Here is an 18,590-nt window from a genome sequence, read left to right on the forward strand (position 1 = left end):
ACAACTGAGCCACCCAGGCATCCCTGTTATGGTTAGTTTTATGTGTCAACTTGGCGAGGCAATAGTTTTCTTTTTCTTTTTTTTTTTTTTTAAGATTTTATTTATTTATCTGACAGAGAAAGAGAGAGATAGCGAGAGCAGGAACACAAGCAGGGGGAGTGGGAGAGGGAGAAGCAGGCTTCCCACGGAGCAGGGAGCCGGATGCGGGACTCAATCCCAGGACCCTGGGATCATGACCTGAGCCGAAAGCAGCCGCTTAACGACTGAGCCATCCAGGCGCCCCAAATACTAACCAAGGTGTCATTATAAAGGTATTTTGTAGGTGTGGTTAACATTTACAATCCAATGACTTTAAGTAAAGATTATATCCCATAATGTGGATGGACCTCATCTAATCAGTTGAATTGCCTTCAGAGCAAAACTGAAGTTTCCCTAAGAAGAATTTCTACCTTGAGACTGCAGCATCAGATCCTGCTGGAGAGTTTCTACTTTCCCAGCCTACTCTACATCTACAGATTTTGAATTTACCAGCCCCATAATTTTTTAAGTCCATTCCTTGATATAAGTATCTTTATTTGATACATATGCACAAGTATGTGTGTGCATATATATATACACACACATATATATATAAACATGCATATATATTTATTTTGCTGGTTGTGCCTGGGATCCCTTATGTGCTTATAGTTATCCTGTTTAACGCTGGAAATCTAAAGTGTAGGGGGGCTCCACTAAAAAGAATTACAGGCCAGTATCCCTGATGAACATGGATGCAAAAATTCCCACAAGATACTAGCAAACTGAACTCAACAGTACATTAAAAGAATTATTCACCACGATTGAGTGAGATTTATTCCTGGGCTGCAGGGCTGGTTCAATATTCACAAATCAATAGAGGTGATACACCACATTAATAAAAGAAAGGATAAGAACCATTATGATCCTCTCAATAGATGCAGAAAAAGCATGTGACAAAATAGAACATCCATTCTTGATAAAAACCCTCAACAAAGTAGGAGTAGAGTGAACATACCTCACATCATAAAGGCCATACATGAAAGACCCAGAGCTAATATCATCCCCAATGGGGAAAAACTGAGAGTTTAGGAACAAGACAAGGGTGTCCACTCTTACCACTGTTATTCAGCATTGTACTGGAAGTTCTAGCCTCCACAAACAACGAAAAGAAATAAAAGACATCCAAATTGGCAAGGAAGAAGTCAAACTCTCACTATTCTCAGACAACATGAGACTCCACACAGAAAACCTGAAAGACTCCACCAAAAGATTGCGAGAACAAAAACACAAAGTCACAAAATATAAAGTCAACATTCAGAAATCTGTTGTATTTCTATACAGCAATAATGAAGGAACAGAAAGAGAAATGAGGGAATCTATCACATTTGCAATTGCACCAAAAACCGTAAGATACCTAGGAATAAACCTAACCAGAGAGGTAAAAGATCTGTACTCTGAAAACTATAGGACACTGACGAAAGAAATTGAAGAGGACACAAAGAAATGGAAAGGCATCCCATGCTCATGGATTGGAAAAACACTGTTAAAATGTCTATACTACCCAAAACAATCTGTACATTTAATGAAATCCCTATCAAAATACCACCAGCTTTTTCACTGAGCTAGAACAATCCTAAAATTTGTATGGAACAAATTTTGTGAAAGACCCCAAATAGCCAAAGCAATCCTGAAAAAGAAAAGGAAAGCTGGAGGCACCACCATTCCAGATTTCAATATATATTACAGAGCTGCAATCATCAAGACAGTATGGTACTGGCACAAAAAAAGACACAGAGATCAATGGAACAGAACAGAGCCCACAAATGGGCCCATAACTCCATGGTCAACTAATCTTCAACAAAGCAGGAAAGAATATCCAATGGAAAATAGACTATCTCTTCAATAAATGGTGTTGGGAAGACTGGACAGCAACATGCAGAAAAATGAAACTGGACCACTTTCTTACCCATACACAAAAATAATTCAAAATGGATGAAAGACCTAAATGTGAGACAGGAAGCCATCAAAATCCTAGAGAACACAAGCAGCAACCTCTTTGACCTCGGCTGTAGCAACGTACTACACACATCTCCAGAGGCAAGGGGAACAAAACCAAAAATGAACTATTGGGACTTCATCAAGATAAAAAGCTTCTGCACAGCCAAAGAAACAATCAACAAAACTAAAAGGCAGCCTATGGAAAGGGAGAAGATATCTGCAAATGACATAACCAATAAAGGGTTAGTATCCAAAACCTATAAAGAACTTATGAAACTCAACATCCAAAAAACAAATAATGCAGTTAAGAAACTGGCAGAAGACATGAATAGACATTTTTCCAAAGAAGACTTTCAGATGGCCAACAGACACATGAAAAGATGCTCAACATTACTCATCATCAGAGAAATATAAATCAAAACCATGATGAAATACAACCTCACACCTGTCAGAATGGCTAAAATTAACAACACAGGAAACAACAGATGTTGGCAAGGACGTGGAGAAAGGGGAACCCTCTTACACTGTTGGTGAGAATGCAAACTGGTGCAGCCACTCTGGAAAACTGTATGGGGGTTCCTCAAAAAGTTAAAAGTAGAACTACCCTATGATCCAGCAATTGCACTACTAGGTATTTACCCAAAGCGTACAAAAATACAGATTTGATGGGGTACACGAACGTGATGTTCACAGCAGCATTATCATCAAGAGCCAAACTATGGAACGAACCCAAGCGTCCATCGATTGATGAATGAATAAAGATGTGGTGTACGTATACACACACACACACACACACACACACACACACACACACACACACACACAATGGAACATTACTCAGTCATCAAAAAGAATGAAATCTTGCCATTTGCAACCAAGTGGATGGAGCTAAAATGTATTATGCGAAGTGAAGGCAGTCAAAGACAGACAAATACTGCATGATCTCACCCATGTGGAATTTAAGAAACAAAACAGATGAACATATGGGAGGGGGAAAAAAGAGGGAAACAAACCATAAGAGACTCTTAAAGACAGAGAACAAACTGAGGGGTGATAGAGGGAGATGGGTCAGGGATGGACTAGATGGGTGATGGGTATTAAAGAGGGCACTTGATATGGTGAGCACTGGGTATTGTATGTAAGTGATGAATCACTGAATTCTCCTGAAACCAACATTGCACTGTATGTTAAATAACTAGAATTTGAATAAAAATTTGAAAAAAAAATTTAAAGATATAGTGTAGAGGTCTTAAGTTGGAAAGCTAGTTTCTGCTACATATGGTCATACCCTCTAGTAGGTTAGCCTGAACTTCTTTAAATGGTGATCTCAGGAGAGAAGGGGGGCAAGTCCCAATGCACAAACTCTCTTCAAGTCTCTACTTAAGGCATATAAATATATATATACATATATATATATGTATATATATATTCCCCTATCAAGCAAGGTAAACCCATAGTCACTGAAGGAGAGGCTATAAAGGGTCAAGATCATAGAATTTTCGGAAGAATCTCCAAGGGAGCATATTATGAGAGAAAGGGAATGAGAGCTAGTAGTTCTCATGCATGTCATGAGCTCGGCTGTGGAGTCATTTTAGATTCTGCCCAAAAGAACTACTTGCAAGGGTAGAGGTTAAGGGAAATGGAGAGGGTTACATAAAGGAATAGTTAAAGGGAGGCATGATTCACTGGGAGCCATTACTATAACAATGTACCACATCAGTATTAAATGTTAGCTGTGGGAATGGTACAGAGTGGATGTTTGTGTACCCCTAAAATTCATGTTAAATCATAATGCTCAATGTGATGATACCTGGAGGTAGGGCTTTTGGAAGGTGATTAGGTCATGGGGATGGGGACTTCATGAGGATGGGGACTTCACAAATGAGATTAGTGCCCTTATAAAAGAGGCCTGAGAAAGATCTCTTGGCTCTTCTGCCACTGAGGAAACAGTAAAAAGACACTATCCATGAACCAGGAAGTGGGCCCTTATGAGACACTGAAAATGCTCATGCCTTGATCCTGGTACTTCCTAGCCTCCAGAACTGTGAGAAATAAATTCCTGTTGTTTATAAACCACCTAATATAGGGTATTCTGTTAGAGCAATATGAACAGACTAAGGCAAATTCCAGTACTTCTTCTAGCCACATAAACATATTCAACACAGGCACATAGTCTGAGTGAATGCGATTGATTCATGTTTACTTACAACAATGGGATGTCACTACATATGTGCAAAAAACCCAACTGCAATGGAAGACCACTTATGAGCTACAATAGAGAGATACAAAACTTAATATACTTCCCTCAGCAAAATTGTACCATGAACCCCTTTTCCTAAAAATTCAACAGTACAACTGTGGAAAAAATAAACCTATAGGAAAATTTTACATGAATCTAGCACTATTTAGCCTGGAAAGTAAAGTTCTCTCCATAAAATAATTTCATGATTTTATCTTCTTCAGTAAGAATAATCTGTATTTCATGACTTTTTTAAAGCACATAAAGTTTGTGCAGTCTGCATTCACACTGATTCCTCCTAATCTTTCCAGTCTCATGTCAAAAGACAAGTGTCTACTTGCTGCACACTGATCCTCTCCAGGAGAACAAACAAAACAAAACATTATACACAGGGATACTAAATTTCTCATGGTCATGCTTTATTATAGATGCTGGAAAAATAAGTTACCATTCATTTTCTCTGTAAGGCAGCAAAAAAGGGAATGGAAGTAACATCTAAATAAAATAAGCTGCCTGATACAGGGAATAAAGGTAGCAATTATAAAAGGGAAGCCTTTCTTATGAAATGATTTTGGTCAGATAATACTGCTCATAAAACCAGGGAGAAGAAAGAAGGCAGGTCCAGGCAAGTGTTCCTTTAATAAGGCCCCTTATAAAATTATCACATAAATCTCTTATCTTGGTGCAAATTGATGCAGAAAATCTGATGAAAAGTAACAGTGAGTTTTAGCAATTTTCCTCAAAATTATATAGTGAGTGATTGAACTAGAACTTGTGTTATATTTCTTGATTCACAGCTAGGTTCAAACTTACCAAAATGCATTAGGACCTAGACCATGGCAAACTTGTTTCCTATCAGATCCCCCACAACTAGCTGTTGGGGAAAGTCATTGAAAAGACTCGGCTGAGCTATAAACTGGACCCAGGTGATCTGAGTGAATCCCCTTATCCCCTCCCCTTGGAATGTGGTTCTGTTTGCTTTTCCTGCTCCCCAAGGCTGCTGTAAGCACATAGCCTTGAGATAGATATGGTGTTGAGAACACCTGCACAATACACTTAACTGAACCCAGTTAAGGCCTCTCTCTATATAAACTTTTAAGATTTGGTGGGTGGGTGCAGGGATCCATTATTCTTCCAGCTGCCCAAGACAAGCCTCCTAGGCAAGTCCCCTTTGCTTAGCAAAACTGCCACCTACCAAGCTGGAAAGGCCTTCCCCTTTCTTTGGTCTCTCTGCCCTCCACATTCGGAAGCCAGTTTCAGATTAAACCTGGGAAGTTCCCAAGGAGGTTATGAACCAACACTAGCACAGTGCACAAGCTCAAAAATAGTGCTAGGATGAGTAAAAGAATGAAATTTAAGCAAGATTTTACATTTAGTCAGGACTATAACTGAGATCTGGGTTACAATCTTAGATTCATTAATTATTAGGAAATAGCTTCTCTGAATCTATTTTCACTTCTGAAAAATGAAAATAAAATTTATCATTAGACCAGGAACCTTGAGTTGCTGGGAATATAAATGTGAACAAGAGGGTGAGGGGAAGTAAAGTTAGTAAAGACCAATACAGACAAAACAAAACTAGAAAATGAATATACAGAATAGTTATCATGAATGAAAAACAAGAAAAACAAGGTGCTGCAGTAAAAACAGATTCTTACGATGAAAATAAACATGCAATTTTAAGCATATGACTCATGTGACAAGAGAAATTAGATCTCATCTCTTCCTTCCCTTGATAAATTATGAATTAAAAACTGAACATGAAAAATATGTAATTCAAATACCTAAGTAAACAAAGTTACATCATTAGAATATGATATTTACTATAGACAGCAAGACTGAAGAACAAGCACTTCACAGATATTGGTTCTCAGCATGCCTTAGGAGGCAGTATGGAATTAAAGAGAACATCCTCCAGCCAGAAAAATCCATTTTCAATCACACCATTTAAGTTTTAGCACAGTTCCTAACCTCTCCAAGCCTCAGTTTTACAACTTGGATGGAAAAATGAGGACGATACAGGCACCTACCTCACTGGACTGTTATGAAGATGAACTAAGAGAGTGACAAAGTTATAGTAATCATAACAGTATGATATTTGCATAAAACAGGTTAACGGAACAAAACAGCCCAAGTACCATAAAACAGGTTAATGGAACAAAACAGTAATCATAACAGTATGATATTTGCATAAAACAGGTTAATGGAACAAAACAGCCCAAGTACCAAGAATACACAATGAAGAAAGGCGAGTCTCCCTAATAAATGGTGCTGGGAAAACTGGAGAGCCACATGCTCCTTGACATTGACCCTGACAATGATTTTCTGGATTCGGAACCAAAAACAAAGGCAAAAAGCAAAAATAAACAAGTGGGACTATGTTAAACTAAAAAGCTCTGCACAACAAAGGAAACTATCATCAAAATGAAAAGACAACCTATGGGATGGAAGAAAATAAATGCAAATCATGTATCTGATAAGGGATTAATATACAAAATATGTAAGGAACACCTACAACTCAACAGCAAAAAACCAAATAATTTGAGAAACTTCTTCCAAAGACATACAAATGGCCAACAGATACATGAAAAGGTGCTCAACATCACTAATCATCAGGGAAATGGAAATCAGAACCATGAGATCACCACACACCTGTCAGTTTGCTGTCATCAAAAAGACAAGAGATAATAAGGGTTACCGAGGATGGGGAGAAAAGGGAACCCTTGTGCACTGCTGGTGGGAATGTAAACTAGTGTCATCAAAAAGACAAGAGATAATAAGGGTTAGCGAGGACAGGGAGAAAAGGGAACCCTTGTGCACTGCTGGTGGGAATGTAAACTAGTGTAGCTACTACGGAAAACAGTTACGGAGATTACTCAAAATTAAAAACAGAACTACCATATTATCCAGCAATTCTATTTCTGGATATATACCCAAAGGAAACAAAACCACTATGTGCATGAGATATCTGCACCCCCATATCCACTGCATAACTATTTACACTAGCCAAGACATGGAAATAACTTAAGTGGCCACTGACAGATGAATAAAGAAAATGTGGTATATACAATGGATTATTCAACCACGAAAAGAATGAAATCTTGCCATTTGGGACAACATGGATGGACCTTGAGAGCATTATGGTAAGTATCAGAAAGAAAAATACAAATACGGTATGGATCTCAGGTGCAGAATCTTAAACAAAACAAAACAAAAAACAAACTCATGGAAACAAAGAACATACCCGTCAAAAGGTAGAAACTTAGAGTTACAAGACAAATAAGTTCTGGGGATGTAATGTCAGCATGGTTAAAAAAATAATGAACAGTATGTGGCATATAATCTCAGTAAAGGATACAACAAAATTATCATTCCTACAAATCTGATTAATGTTTTTAAAATTTATCCCACTAAATCAGTATCTTTTTTATTTTCTGAGCTATTATTTGTTTTACCCAAATACGTGGTTTGGAAAGAGATCTGTATATTTTCAGAAGGAAAATTTAGTATCAATCATAGAAAAGAAAAGGTCCTTAAAAAAAAAAAATAGGAGGCACTGCTCCAACAGTTGAAAATGTCATTTAGATGTCAAGTCTACAGCTTCTTTTTTTTTTTTTTTTTAAGTCTACAGATTCTTAAGAAAGTTATCTAGTAGGGTATCATATTCCAGAATGGCTGAACACAGCGGGATGAACAAAACTTGACCGAAAGAACTGTAAACACCTGAGAAACGCTTTCATATGAGGGCATCTTCGGTAACCAAGAAAGCGACAGCATCCAGACTGGTGAGTACTGAGGCCCCTTCTCTCTCCACCCCAGCATTAGGCTGGGCAAATTCTAAACACTCCTTTCTAGAGCCTTCACTCTATACCAGCTCTTCAATCTTCAAGTCCTCCAGTCCGCGAAGGCTATGGTGCTACAGGTAAGGCGGGCAGAGAAGAATATGTCCTCTTCTCAATTCTTCACTCACCCCAAAACCATGATCGTGGCCGTGCGGCCCCCACTCCACCGTACGGAGTAGATTCAGAGCGCAAAGCAAACGAAAACTTTCTTTTCCTTCTTACAGAGGGCACCACGCGTGGAACGTGTGCAAACGTCTAAGGAAACGGGTTCTTCTCACCTCTTCAGACCTGGACCGAGTCCTTCCGCGCCAATAGCACGAGCTTCATTAAGCCGGGACCGCTCCCCTCAATTCCTCCCCCGCCTCTGACCCACAGCTCGACCTCACCTGGGAGCGGTTCCACCAGGAGATGGCTTAGAGAAATCCCAGGAAAAGCGGCCCAGCTAGTGACGCCACCAAAGGCAGAGTCATGGTCTACCTCATTCAGGTCACCAGCGCAGACGCGCCTCAGCCACTGCGCCTCCCGCCTCTGGGTTGTTCCTCCACCACCCCGGTACCGTCGCAGCTTCCCGCATTGCACGCTGGGAACGGCCTCCCTCCACCTCTCATAGACTTCAGTTCCCAGCATGCGCAAGCTTCCAAGCAGAACTGCACTATGGGATTTGGAGTCCTTATCCCTCGACTTCTCCGTCTTTAACAGAGAGTCCAAGGGACCGTGCAGGAGAATCTAAACGCAAAGCATCACCCAAGGTCGTGAAATGTAGGCTCCCCTCGCATCCGGGGCCTAGTGCCGTCCTTCGCGGGGTGGGGATTGGTGTCGCCTAGCAGCCGCCGCCGCTCCTGCTTGCGCAGGACCTGTTGGCGGGATCCAGAGTCCGGGTGGAAGCGCGCTGGGGAGCGGTCAGGTGGGGCGGCGGGGCCAACCTTGGCCCGTGCGGCAGATCAGGGACCTCTGCTGGTTGCCAGGCTCGGTTAGGTGGGTGGATCTTGCTGAGCAGGAGCAGCCAGTTTCTTCCCAAAAAGGTTCTTTAAGTCTCGGGGCCCGTATGTAACGGTTTGTCTTCCCCACCCCTTAGTCTTTGGTCCGCAATCCGTGGGCCTTCTCCTAGCTTCAGCCCCGGTTTCCCCGGCCTACCTGCTCTCATTTCAGTCGTTTATTTACACACCTTTTCTTTTTTACCCCCAGTTCCTGCTTCACCGAATCAGGGTTCATTTTCAGCCTTCCAAGTACCCCCGGGTTTGGTACCATTAGACGTTCGTGCGCCTCGGTGGTAAGGGGGCGTGGAGGAGGGGACTCAGAATCTTAGTTCTGACCTAGATTAGTTATAGGAGAGAATCCGTCATGGTTTATTCAGCCGGTGCAGTCTTTGTTGGTTTGTGCCAGCTGCTATAATTTTGATTAAGGCTATTTTGCCCACTTATCTGTTATACAATTAAGGAGCCATAGCTCTTTGCTAACACCATAAAGGGTTATAATGATGTAATCTATAAAAATAGGAACGCTGTTTACCTTGAAAATGCTAATACCCACCTGTTTTGTTACAGAAGGTAAAGCACAGTGAAGGATTTCAAGATGCCACCTAATATAAACTGGAAAGAAATAATAAAAGTTGACCCAGATGACCTGCCTCGTCAAGAAGAATTGGCAGATAATTTATTGATTTCCTTATCCAAGGTGCTTAATTGATAAACAGTACACACACATGCCTATATATACACACAACTATGATTAATCTAAGTTGTCCCTGAAATCAATGAATGTTACAAATGGAAGAGTTTTTATATTTTGCCCAAGGGTTATAAAACATAAAATAGTTGTTTTTCTTTTTACTTAGGTGGAAATAAGTGAGCTAAAAACTGAAAGTCAAGAAAATATGATACACCTTTTCAGAATTACTCAATCACTAATGAAGGTTTGTATGCAGTAGGTTTTAATGATTTTGACTATTGGAGGATGTTTAAGGAACTGTTCTTAAATAAGTTAGTCTTTATGAAAGTACTTTATAATATCAGAATCACTCAAAAATGAGATCTCTTCAAATGTGGATTGAAAATTTTAGTGTGCAAAACATTGCTGGTTTCTGCTCTAGAGTTCCTAGAAGAATGTCTAAGGGAAACAGAATGGGTATGTTTAAAAATAACATAGAGAGGTCCTTTGTAATTATGTTAACATAATACTGAAATCAGAATGAAAAATGTGAACACTTGTATAGGGGTTTGTTGGGAGGGGGAAAGGTTTAGGTGAGAGAAGGCCTTATGAGGGGCAAAGACTGCTGAGTAATTTTAGGTAAATGGAAAGCAGTGGTAAACATTAAAAAGCTTCTAAAGCTGGAAATCACCTTAAATAAAAACTTGGACTAGAAAATGTGCTTAGTCTACTGGGTATTTACCCCAAAGATACGAATGTAGTGATCCAAAGGGGTATGTGCACCCCAATGTTTATAGCAGCAATGTCCATAATAGCCAAACTATGGAAAGAGCCAAGATGTCCACCAACAGATGAATGGATAAAAAAGATGTGGTGTATATATATATGTATATATATATATATATATATATATATACAATGGAATATTAAGCAGTCATCAAAAAAAAACCCCAAAATCTTGCCATTTACAACAACGTGGATGGAACTAGAGGGTATTATGCTAAGCGAAGTAAGTCAATCAGAAAAACAAGTATCATAATCTCACTGATATGAGGAATTCTTAATCTCAGGAAACAAATGAAGGTTGCTGGAGTGGTGGGGGGTGGGAGGGATGGGGTGGCTGGGTGATGGACATTGGGGAGGGTATGTGATATGGTGAGCGCAGTGAATTGTGTAAGACTGTTGAATCACAGACCTGTACCTCTGAAACAAATAATACATTATTTGTTAAAAAAAAAAGTAGGGAAAAATGAAGGGGGGCAAATCGGAGGGGGCGACAAACCATGAGAGACTATGGACTCTGAGAAACAAACTGAGGGTTTTAGAGGGGAGGGGTTGGAGGGATGGGTTAGCCCAGTGATGGGTATTAAGGAGGGCACGTATTGAATGGAGCACTGGGTGTTATATGCAAGCAATGAATCATGGAACACTACATCAGAAACTAATGATGTAATGTATGGTGACTAACATAACATAATAAAATTAAAAATAATTAAGAAAAGAAAATGTGCTTATTCTTTACAGTTGAGGAGACAGGTGCAGAAAATTTATAGTAGGTTATAGAGGAAACAAATGGGTATAGCTTGCAGTAGGCTGGCAAGGGTAATACAGGTGTATTTTATACTATCAGCAATGAGGAGCCATTAGAGGTTTTTGAGCCACAACTGGTAATAACAAAAGTGTGCTTTAGGAAGGCTAAACTAGGTATGTTAATAGGACAAATTGAAGGGAATTGAAGCTATTTAGACATAACATTGTGAAGAAGGTTAGACATAAGATTATGGACTAAAATAATGATAATGGTAAAAGAAAAAGTAGAAAACATTACAAAGGGAAAAGTTACAGTACTGGATATAAGACTTGAAGGAAAAAGAGGAATCAAAGATACTTCAAGCTGTTAGGAATCTAGGAATTATATCCTTACGTAAGAAAATCGTCTATTCAACAAATATTTACTGAAAGTCTCCATATCCCAGGCATTGAAGGCACTAAATATTGGGAAAGCAAATGAAACAAAATCCTCATTTTCAGTGTTTATGTAAAGACGTAATTGAAATAACCTTTTTTATGTTTAGATGAAAGCTCAAGAAGTAGAGCTAGCTTTGGAGGAAGTTGAAAAAGCTGGAGAAGAACAAGCAAAATTTGGTAAACACCCTGGAAAACTTTATCATAGTGTTAAATAGGGGATTCTGTTTAATATACTCTATAAAATTTATATCCTCACTTTATTTTGAAAGACATTTCTAGAACTCTTATTTCATGGATGAGGTATAAAAGTTATTTTTTTCTTATGTTACTTTATTATAATCATGATGGAATCTTTAACAATTTTATTACTTTGTTGCAATTTATTTAAAAATTTGTCTTGAGATAAATCTGACCAATTGAAACTTTTTTTTTAATAGAAAACCAACTAAAAACTAAAGTAATGAAACTGGAAAATGAACTGGAGGTATGTCCTTTTGTATTACCTAGGATGTAATTGTTGTTAATTTTATTATTTTGAATTATTTTCAAAACTTTATATTGGCTGGAAAAAATCACAGGAATGATACTGTGTTCATAATTAGTTGTTTGTTCAACATATATTTTACATGTAATGTAAATTTTTAAGTTTAAGAATCCTTAAATTCTTAGGATTGAGCATCCAGTTGTGAACAAAATAAAAACATTCAGTAGGGGCGCCTGGGTGGCTCAGTTGGTTAAGCATCTGCCTTCGGCTCAGGTCATGATCCCAGGGTCCTGGGATCGAGCCCCATATTGGGCTCTCTGCTCGGCCAGGAGCCTACTTCTCCCTCTCCCTACACATGCTGCTCCCCCTGCTTGTGCTCTCTCTCTCTCTCTCAAATAAATAAATAAATCTTAAAAGAAAAAAAATTCAGTAACCTGAGGCTTATAGTCTAGAGAGGCATACAGAAGATTACTAGTAACTGAACTGGAGTGGAGGCACATGGGAATTTGAGGAATAGTGATGGAAGGATATGGTAGAAGAAGTAGCTTTTGAAAAAGCTAAGAGCCAAAATATGAATATATTGTTAAGGAACTGAATACATTGAGATTCCTGAGAATGTGGGAAGGAATGTGATACAAATGAGTTAGCCTTTAAAAGAAAAGACCTTCTTCCTTTGTAGCAGGAAATATGGATGTATACAGAAGCTTTTATGTTTGTAGATTGAATACCTGGAAGTTGCGAGGTTGGCGGGAAAGCCCATTTGCTAAAAAAAAGAGTGGAAGATGTGTGGCTAAAGTTTAAGGAAAATTAAGTTTGAAATATAGAGGAGAATGAGCTGGAGATTAGGGTATCTGGAGTCAGACAATTTGAATTCAAATCCTGATTCTTTTACTTACTCTGTCAACTAGGATGGGTTATTTTTTATTCCGCACTATATATCCATCTCCTAGAAAAATATCAACCATTCTCAATATATACTTATTAAGTGAATTATGAAATAGGATTGATTCTGTTAGCATTTAGCCAGGCAGCTGCTGTAGAATAGAAGGGCAGGGCAGTGGGGGTAGTGGTAAGAAAGTGGTTGAAGTGATAAATGATGATGAAATCTCAGGTGGATGGGTCAATCAAGATTTGAATGGTGGGAGAGGTTAGAGACAAGTCAAGGGATCAGAGGGTCCTATGAGGTCAGAGGGAGGTGTACTAGGAATCATGAGAAAATGTTTCTGCTGGGACAAGGTTCTGGTGTGGGCCTGAGAGTGGGAGGCTATAGTGAATTCAAGAAGCATGTAAAAAGATAGAGACTAGAATGAAAGTTACATGGATGTGGAAACTGCTTAGGGGGCTTTAGTGAAACACTATGAGCCATGTGCCAAAACTTCTCAATGAATTTTGAGAGGGAGCAATTGGGAAGTTAGTAGTTTGCTGCTACCATGAGTAGGTAGGGATTGGATAGCTGGATATCATATAGAATTCATGGCAACTGGAGTTTTCAAAGGTGGTGGAGGAATGATAGCCTGGAAGTTGCAGGTTGAAGTAAATCAACACCTCTTGCCCTTGAGGTCTTGGGATGTGAAAGAATGAGCATGTCCCAATTAAAAGAGTTCCAAAGGATTTAGTATACTAAAGAAACCAAATTGCAGCTAAGGAGGGGAGATGGGGAGCATGATTTAGTAAAAGGGCTAAGAGTATAAAATATTAATTTATCTTGAAAGAAGATTTTTGAGAGCACAGAGGTAAGTTTTCTGAAGGAGGAAAAGAGGGAGAAGACTCTATTTAATATATAGAAGTATCACAACTGTATGGTAAAGAGATGAATGTGAGACAGGTAGATAACTAAAGGATACATTTTGGACCATGACCCCAAATAACAGGAATATGAAATGAAATGGATTTAATCTGCCACAAGATTTTTTTTAAGTAAAGTCTATCCCCAACATGGGTCTCAAACTCATGACCCTGAGATCAGGAGTTGAATGCTCTACCTACTGAGCCAGCCAGGTGCCCCAATCTGGTACAAGATTTTCAAGGTAATCTTAGTCTGAGCCATCCAGTACAGTAGCACTAATCACTTGTCGCTATACACTTGAAATTCATTACAATAAAAATTAAAAATTCAGTTCTGTAGTTGCAGTAGTCACATTTCAAGTGCTCAAAGCCACTTGTGGATAGTGGCTACGGTATTCAGGCATGCAGAGAACATTTCCATTATCCCAGAAAGTCCTGTTGGACAGCACTGGTTTAAATAGGGTATGAGGGAAAGGGCAGGTTAAGAGCACCACAAGTCGGGTCCCCGGGTGGCTCAGTCAGTTGAGTCCGACTCTTGGTTTTGGCTCAGGTCATGATCTCGCAGCTGTGGGCTCGAGCCCTGGGCTCTGTGCTCAGTGCAGAGTCTGCTTCAGATTCTCTTCCTCTTTCTCACTCACTCTCTCTCAAATAAGTAAAAATGTTAAAAAAAAAAAAAAAAAGTCACCAGAAGTCAATGACTGGGTGGAGTCCCTGCTGGTTTCAGAGTTGTGATGCTCAGGACAAGCCTTGATAGTTCATTGCCTGTGTTCTTTGCTTGTGCAGTTTAGTCCAGTGTCTGTGGCTCAATGGTTATAATAGAGCCTGAGCGACTGACAGTCAATTCAGAGCTCTGGGTGGCTCAGAAGAAGCTTAAGGGCTTATCAGTGGGCAAACTAAGCTTAAATACACAATTTTACAAAACAGGTCCTTAAGCTAACATGATTTTAAACATCTGGTGCTGATTATAATACAAATTTAAAGTCAATTTGTTGATTCTCTAATTATAATGGGACTGATTTATACTTCTGTTTTATTACTTTAAGATGGCCCAGCAGTCTGCAGGTGGACGTGACACTCGGTTTTTACGTGATGAAATTCGCCAACTTGAAAAACAGTTGGAACAAAAAGATAGAGAATTGAAGGACATGGAAAAGGAGTTGGAGAAAGAGAAGAAGGTTAATGAACAAGTAAGGCACACTTTCCTCAATGAATTTTAACTGATCAAGTTACCTAAAAACACCTGATTATACTTTTTATAATGTTTTATGTGAGAATTGGTGTATACTTACCTCTAAGGTTTTGTATCACTGTTCATGTTGTCATCACATCTTTAAATCAAATTTCTTGTTTTCGGGAGTACCTTGCTTTGTGCAATAAATACCTATATGTAAAAAAATACAGGTTCTTAAGAAGTCGTATTAATGCCAGCATTTTATAAATCAATGTATATTTTAAAGTACAACATTTTATCTTTTATACAAATATAGTTACTGCCTTTTATGTTATTCATTATTTATAAAATAAATCATGCAGTGGTCACTTAAATTTAGTTTGAGGAAAAAATTTTTTGCGGATGAATTTGTGAGTTCCTGTCAGAAAACATGTTTCCTATTTTGCCTCACGTGTCAGTAAACTTATATAAAATCTGCTGCCTAAGTGTGGTAACTGTCCCATCCCTGATTCCCAAAAGCTACCTTTGTGTCCTTTAGGTCAATGTTTTATTACATCCTAATAATTTTATTTTGTCCATTGTTCTTTTAGAAATAGAAGGTGGTAAATTTTAAGTAGACAACAATGATTATAAGGTGTTGCTATTTTAAAGAATTTGTTACAAATTGATTTTGTAAGGAAAAACATGCCTATTCTTGATATATCTATTTTCTTATATAATTTAGACGATTCATGCAAAAGTGATCTATCCATACCATTTTTGTGGTGAAAAAAGTATGGATTGATGCCACCTAAAGGTTAGAAATAAGTTCTTAGAGAATTGTCTGTTTAATTGACTCAATAAAACATAACAGACCTATGGATTTCTTAATCATTAAGGATTCAACCTATGACATACAGTAATAGAATTGCTTGTTAGGGGGATATCTGTGGTTTTCTGGACTGTTCTTCTGTCTAGTCCATATATTAATCAATTTTTTGTCATTCATACCATGCACCCTTAGCTAATCAGAAGTACCGTGTCCATTCTTCTTAGACTGCTATCTTTTATTCATAGGTACAAACACAGAAAACTTGAATATATGGCCTATGTACCATTCCAGTTGCTAGATTCCTTGAGATGGAATATGAGTTGTTGGCAATTTTTTCTTTGCCCTTAACCAGTCATTCACTTTATTGAGTATTTATAGCTTGCCAGAAACAGTTAGGTACTAGGAATACAAAGGGCAATGATACCCTACTTCTTGATATTCATTGTCAATAATAAATATAACATAGAGGATACTCTGGGGAGGGATACCTAAATCAGTCTTGAGGTTCAGGAAGTGATTTGTAAACTGAGACCTGAAGTAGGAGTTAGTCTGGCAAAGGGTTGGAGTATACATACATGGTGGTTAAAAATAGGGCATTCTGGCCTGAAGATACAACATTTGCTAAGATCTGGAGGGAAGGGATGACATGGTGAATTCAGGGAACTACAGTTACTCATTTTGGCTGAAATATACGTAAAAATAGCTAGTGTAGAATCTTTACTGTGTGCCAGATATTTTATATGCACTAATTCATTATTCCTCATTTCATACTTATCATGAGATAGGTAACATTTGCCCATGCTACAGATAAGGAAACTGAGACACAGGAGAGATAAGTAATTGTTCACAGTTACAGAAGTGGTAAAACCAGGATTTGAGTCCAAACTTACTCAATGAATCTATGCTCTAAACCACTGTACTATCCTGCCTTCCTAGTTTAAACATTTGTGATCCTCTGGAGAGATAAGCACAGGCCAGTTCCTGAGGAATTGGGTGTTTTTCCTAAAAGGAGCCAATAAAAATTTTGAATACAAGAATATCATGATCAGATCTATACTTTTGAAGTTTATTCAGCTTTACAGGGAGTGGATTGAAGGGGACTAAGTATAGTAAGGAGACATTTCTGCTAATTCAGGCAGGTGCTGATGATGGGCTAATTAAAGTCATGACTCAAGGGATTAAGGGATATAGACAAGTTTAGAGATGTGGGTGTAATTGGATGTGGTGAATGATTGGTTGTCAGAGGAGAGGGAGGAATGGAGAGTTTTGTGCATTGGGCCACTGCATAAGGAGACAGTGTCATTTAAGTAGAGACACAAGAGGAACTAGAAGGTGTGTAATTATTACTTCAGTTTTCACTTTTGTACATGTTGAGTTTGAGGTCACAGTGGGCATATTCAAAAAGGATAACTGGATTTGGAATTCATGAAAGACACTGGGTGGATGATGAATATTTGTGAATTAAGAACATAGCTATGAAGCCATAGAAATGACTGTAAGGGAGATCTCTGAGAAATGTCTAATGAAATAGGAAGAAGTGCTTCAAGGAACAGCACAAGAAAAGACAAAACTCAAGAATGTAATGTTTGAAAAACTAAGGGAAAAGAGCATCAGTAGTGCTAAATGCTTCAGTGTTAAGTTCTTGACATCTCTTGCCTTGTTAAAATTTTCCAATTCAAAACACAATGGGACTTTCTTAATTCCCAGTGACGACGATGATGATAGTAGTAGGTAAACTCCTGAGATTTGTATAGCATTTTGCATTTTATTATAAACTTTCTCTAAACTTTTTATTTTGAAAACTATCAAACCTTCATAAATATTGTAAGAAAAGGAATAAACATTTATATCCTCTTCATATAGATTGACCAGTTGTCAGAATTCTGCCACGTTTACTTTCCCCATCAGTATCTTTATATACACATAGTTCTCTCTTTTTGCTGAGCCATTTGAGAGTTAACTGCAGATATGATACTGCACACTGAAATATTTCAGCATGTCTCTGAAAAAGAGAAGTATTCTGTAACATAACCACTATATAATTACCATATTCAGAAAATTTATTTTTATCCAATACTTTTATCTAATATCTAGTCTATAATTGTTATTTTTTTCTTTTGGCCTAATACTGCCTTTCATAGTCCCTCCACCCAATATCCAAGGTTCCATCAAGGATCACATACTGCATTTGCTTATTTATTACAGACTTTTAACTATGTTTTAATTGCAAACCACTGAGAATTTTGCTTTCTCTTTGAATTAGGGAGAAAAGCAGAAAAGTGAAAGGCCATCAGAGGGATGGGGTTTGGACAATGGATGAAAAAATCTGTGATAAGAGTTATAGTATTTGCCTGTTTTGGGAAACAAAAGAGTCACAAATGAAATCATTTATGAGAGGAGGGGAAAACACTCCATAATTTTTTGTTATTTCATGCACTGAGCATTGCGCTAAGGACTTCATATACATCATACTTAATTTTTACATCAACATATGAGATGGGAAAATTGGATTGAAGAGATGATAAATTACTTGTTCATACTCTACCAGAAATTAATGGACAAAGAATATAAACCTGGGCCAGTCTGATTTCAGATTGCTTCTTTTTAACGATATGTTGTGCTGC

At 38.3% G+C, this 18,590-nt stretch overlaps 2 protein-coding genes across 8 annotated transcripts in view; one reads left to right on the forward strand and one right to left on the reverse strand.

Moving 5' to 3' along the window:
- The window catches only part of TMTC3 (transmembrane O-mannosyltransferase targeting cadherins 3), an 87,995-nt gene that overhangs the window by 43,105 nt on the left and 26,300 nt on the right, over positions 1-18,590 (reverse strand). The window contains exon 2 of one of the 5 annotated variants that reach the window (XM_027593668.2): positions 15,274-15,365. Coding sequence is in view for 1 of the 5 variants with exons in the window: in XM_027593665.2 (XP_027449466.1) it covers positions 7,982-8,080 (99 nt within the window). In the remaining 4 variants the exon portion in view is untranslated. The other 4 variants (XM_027593666.2, XM_027593667.2, XM_027593669.2 and 1 more) reach the window with 4 other exon arrangements.
- Positions 8,776-18,590, forward strand: part of CEP290 (centrosomal protein 290) — an 85,562-nt gene continuing 75,747 nt past the window's right edge. For 2 of the 3 annotated variants that reach the window (XM_027593663.2, XM_027593664.2), the window contains exons 1-6: positions 8,776-9,075; positions 9,645-9,774; positions 9,935-10,012; positions 11,823-11,892; positions 12,153-12,199; positions 15,028-15,171. In XM_027593663.2, coding sequence (XP_027449464.1) covers positions 9,673-9,774; positions 9,935-10,012; positions 11,823-11,892; positions 12,153-12,199; positions 15,028-15,171 — 441 coding nt within the window. In that variant the 5' untranslated portion in view covers positions 8,776-9,075; positions 9,645-9,672. The remainder of the gene's footprint in view (positions 9,076-9,644; positions 9,775-9,934; positions 10,013-11,822; positions 11,893-12,152; positions 12,200-15,027; positions 15,172-18,590) is intronic. The other variant, XM_027593662.2, reaches the window with a different exon arrangement.

The sequence above is a fragment of the Zalophus californianus genome, chromosome 9 (assembly GCF_009762305.2).
Source record: "Zalophus californianus isolate mZalCal1 chromosome 9, mZalCal1.pri.v2, whole genome shotgun sequence".
Taxonomy (NCBI): domain Eukaryota; kingdom Metazoa; phylum Chordata; class Mammalia; order Carnivora; family Otariidae; genus Zalophus; species Zalophus californianus.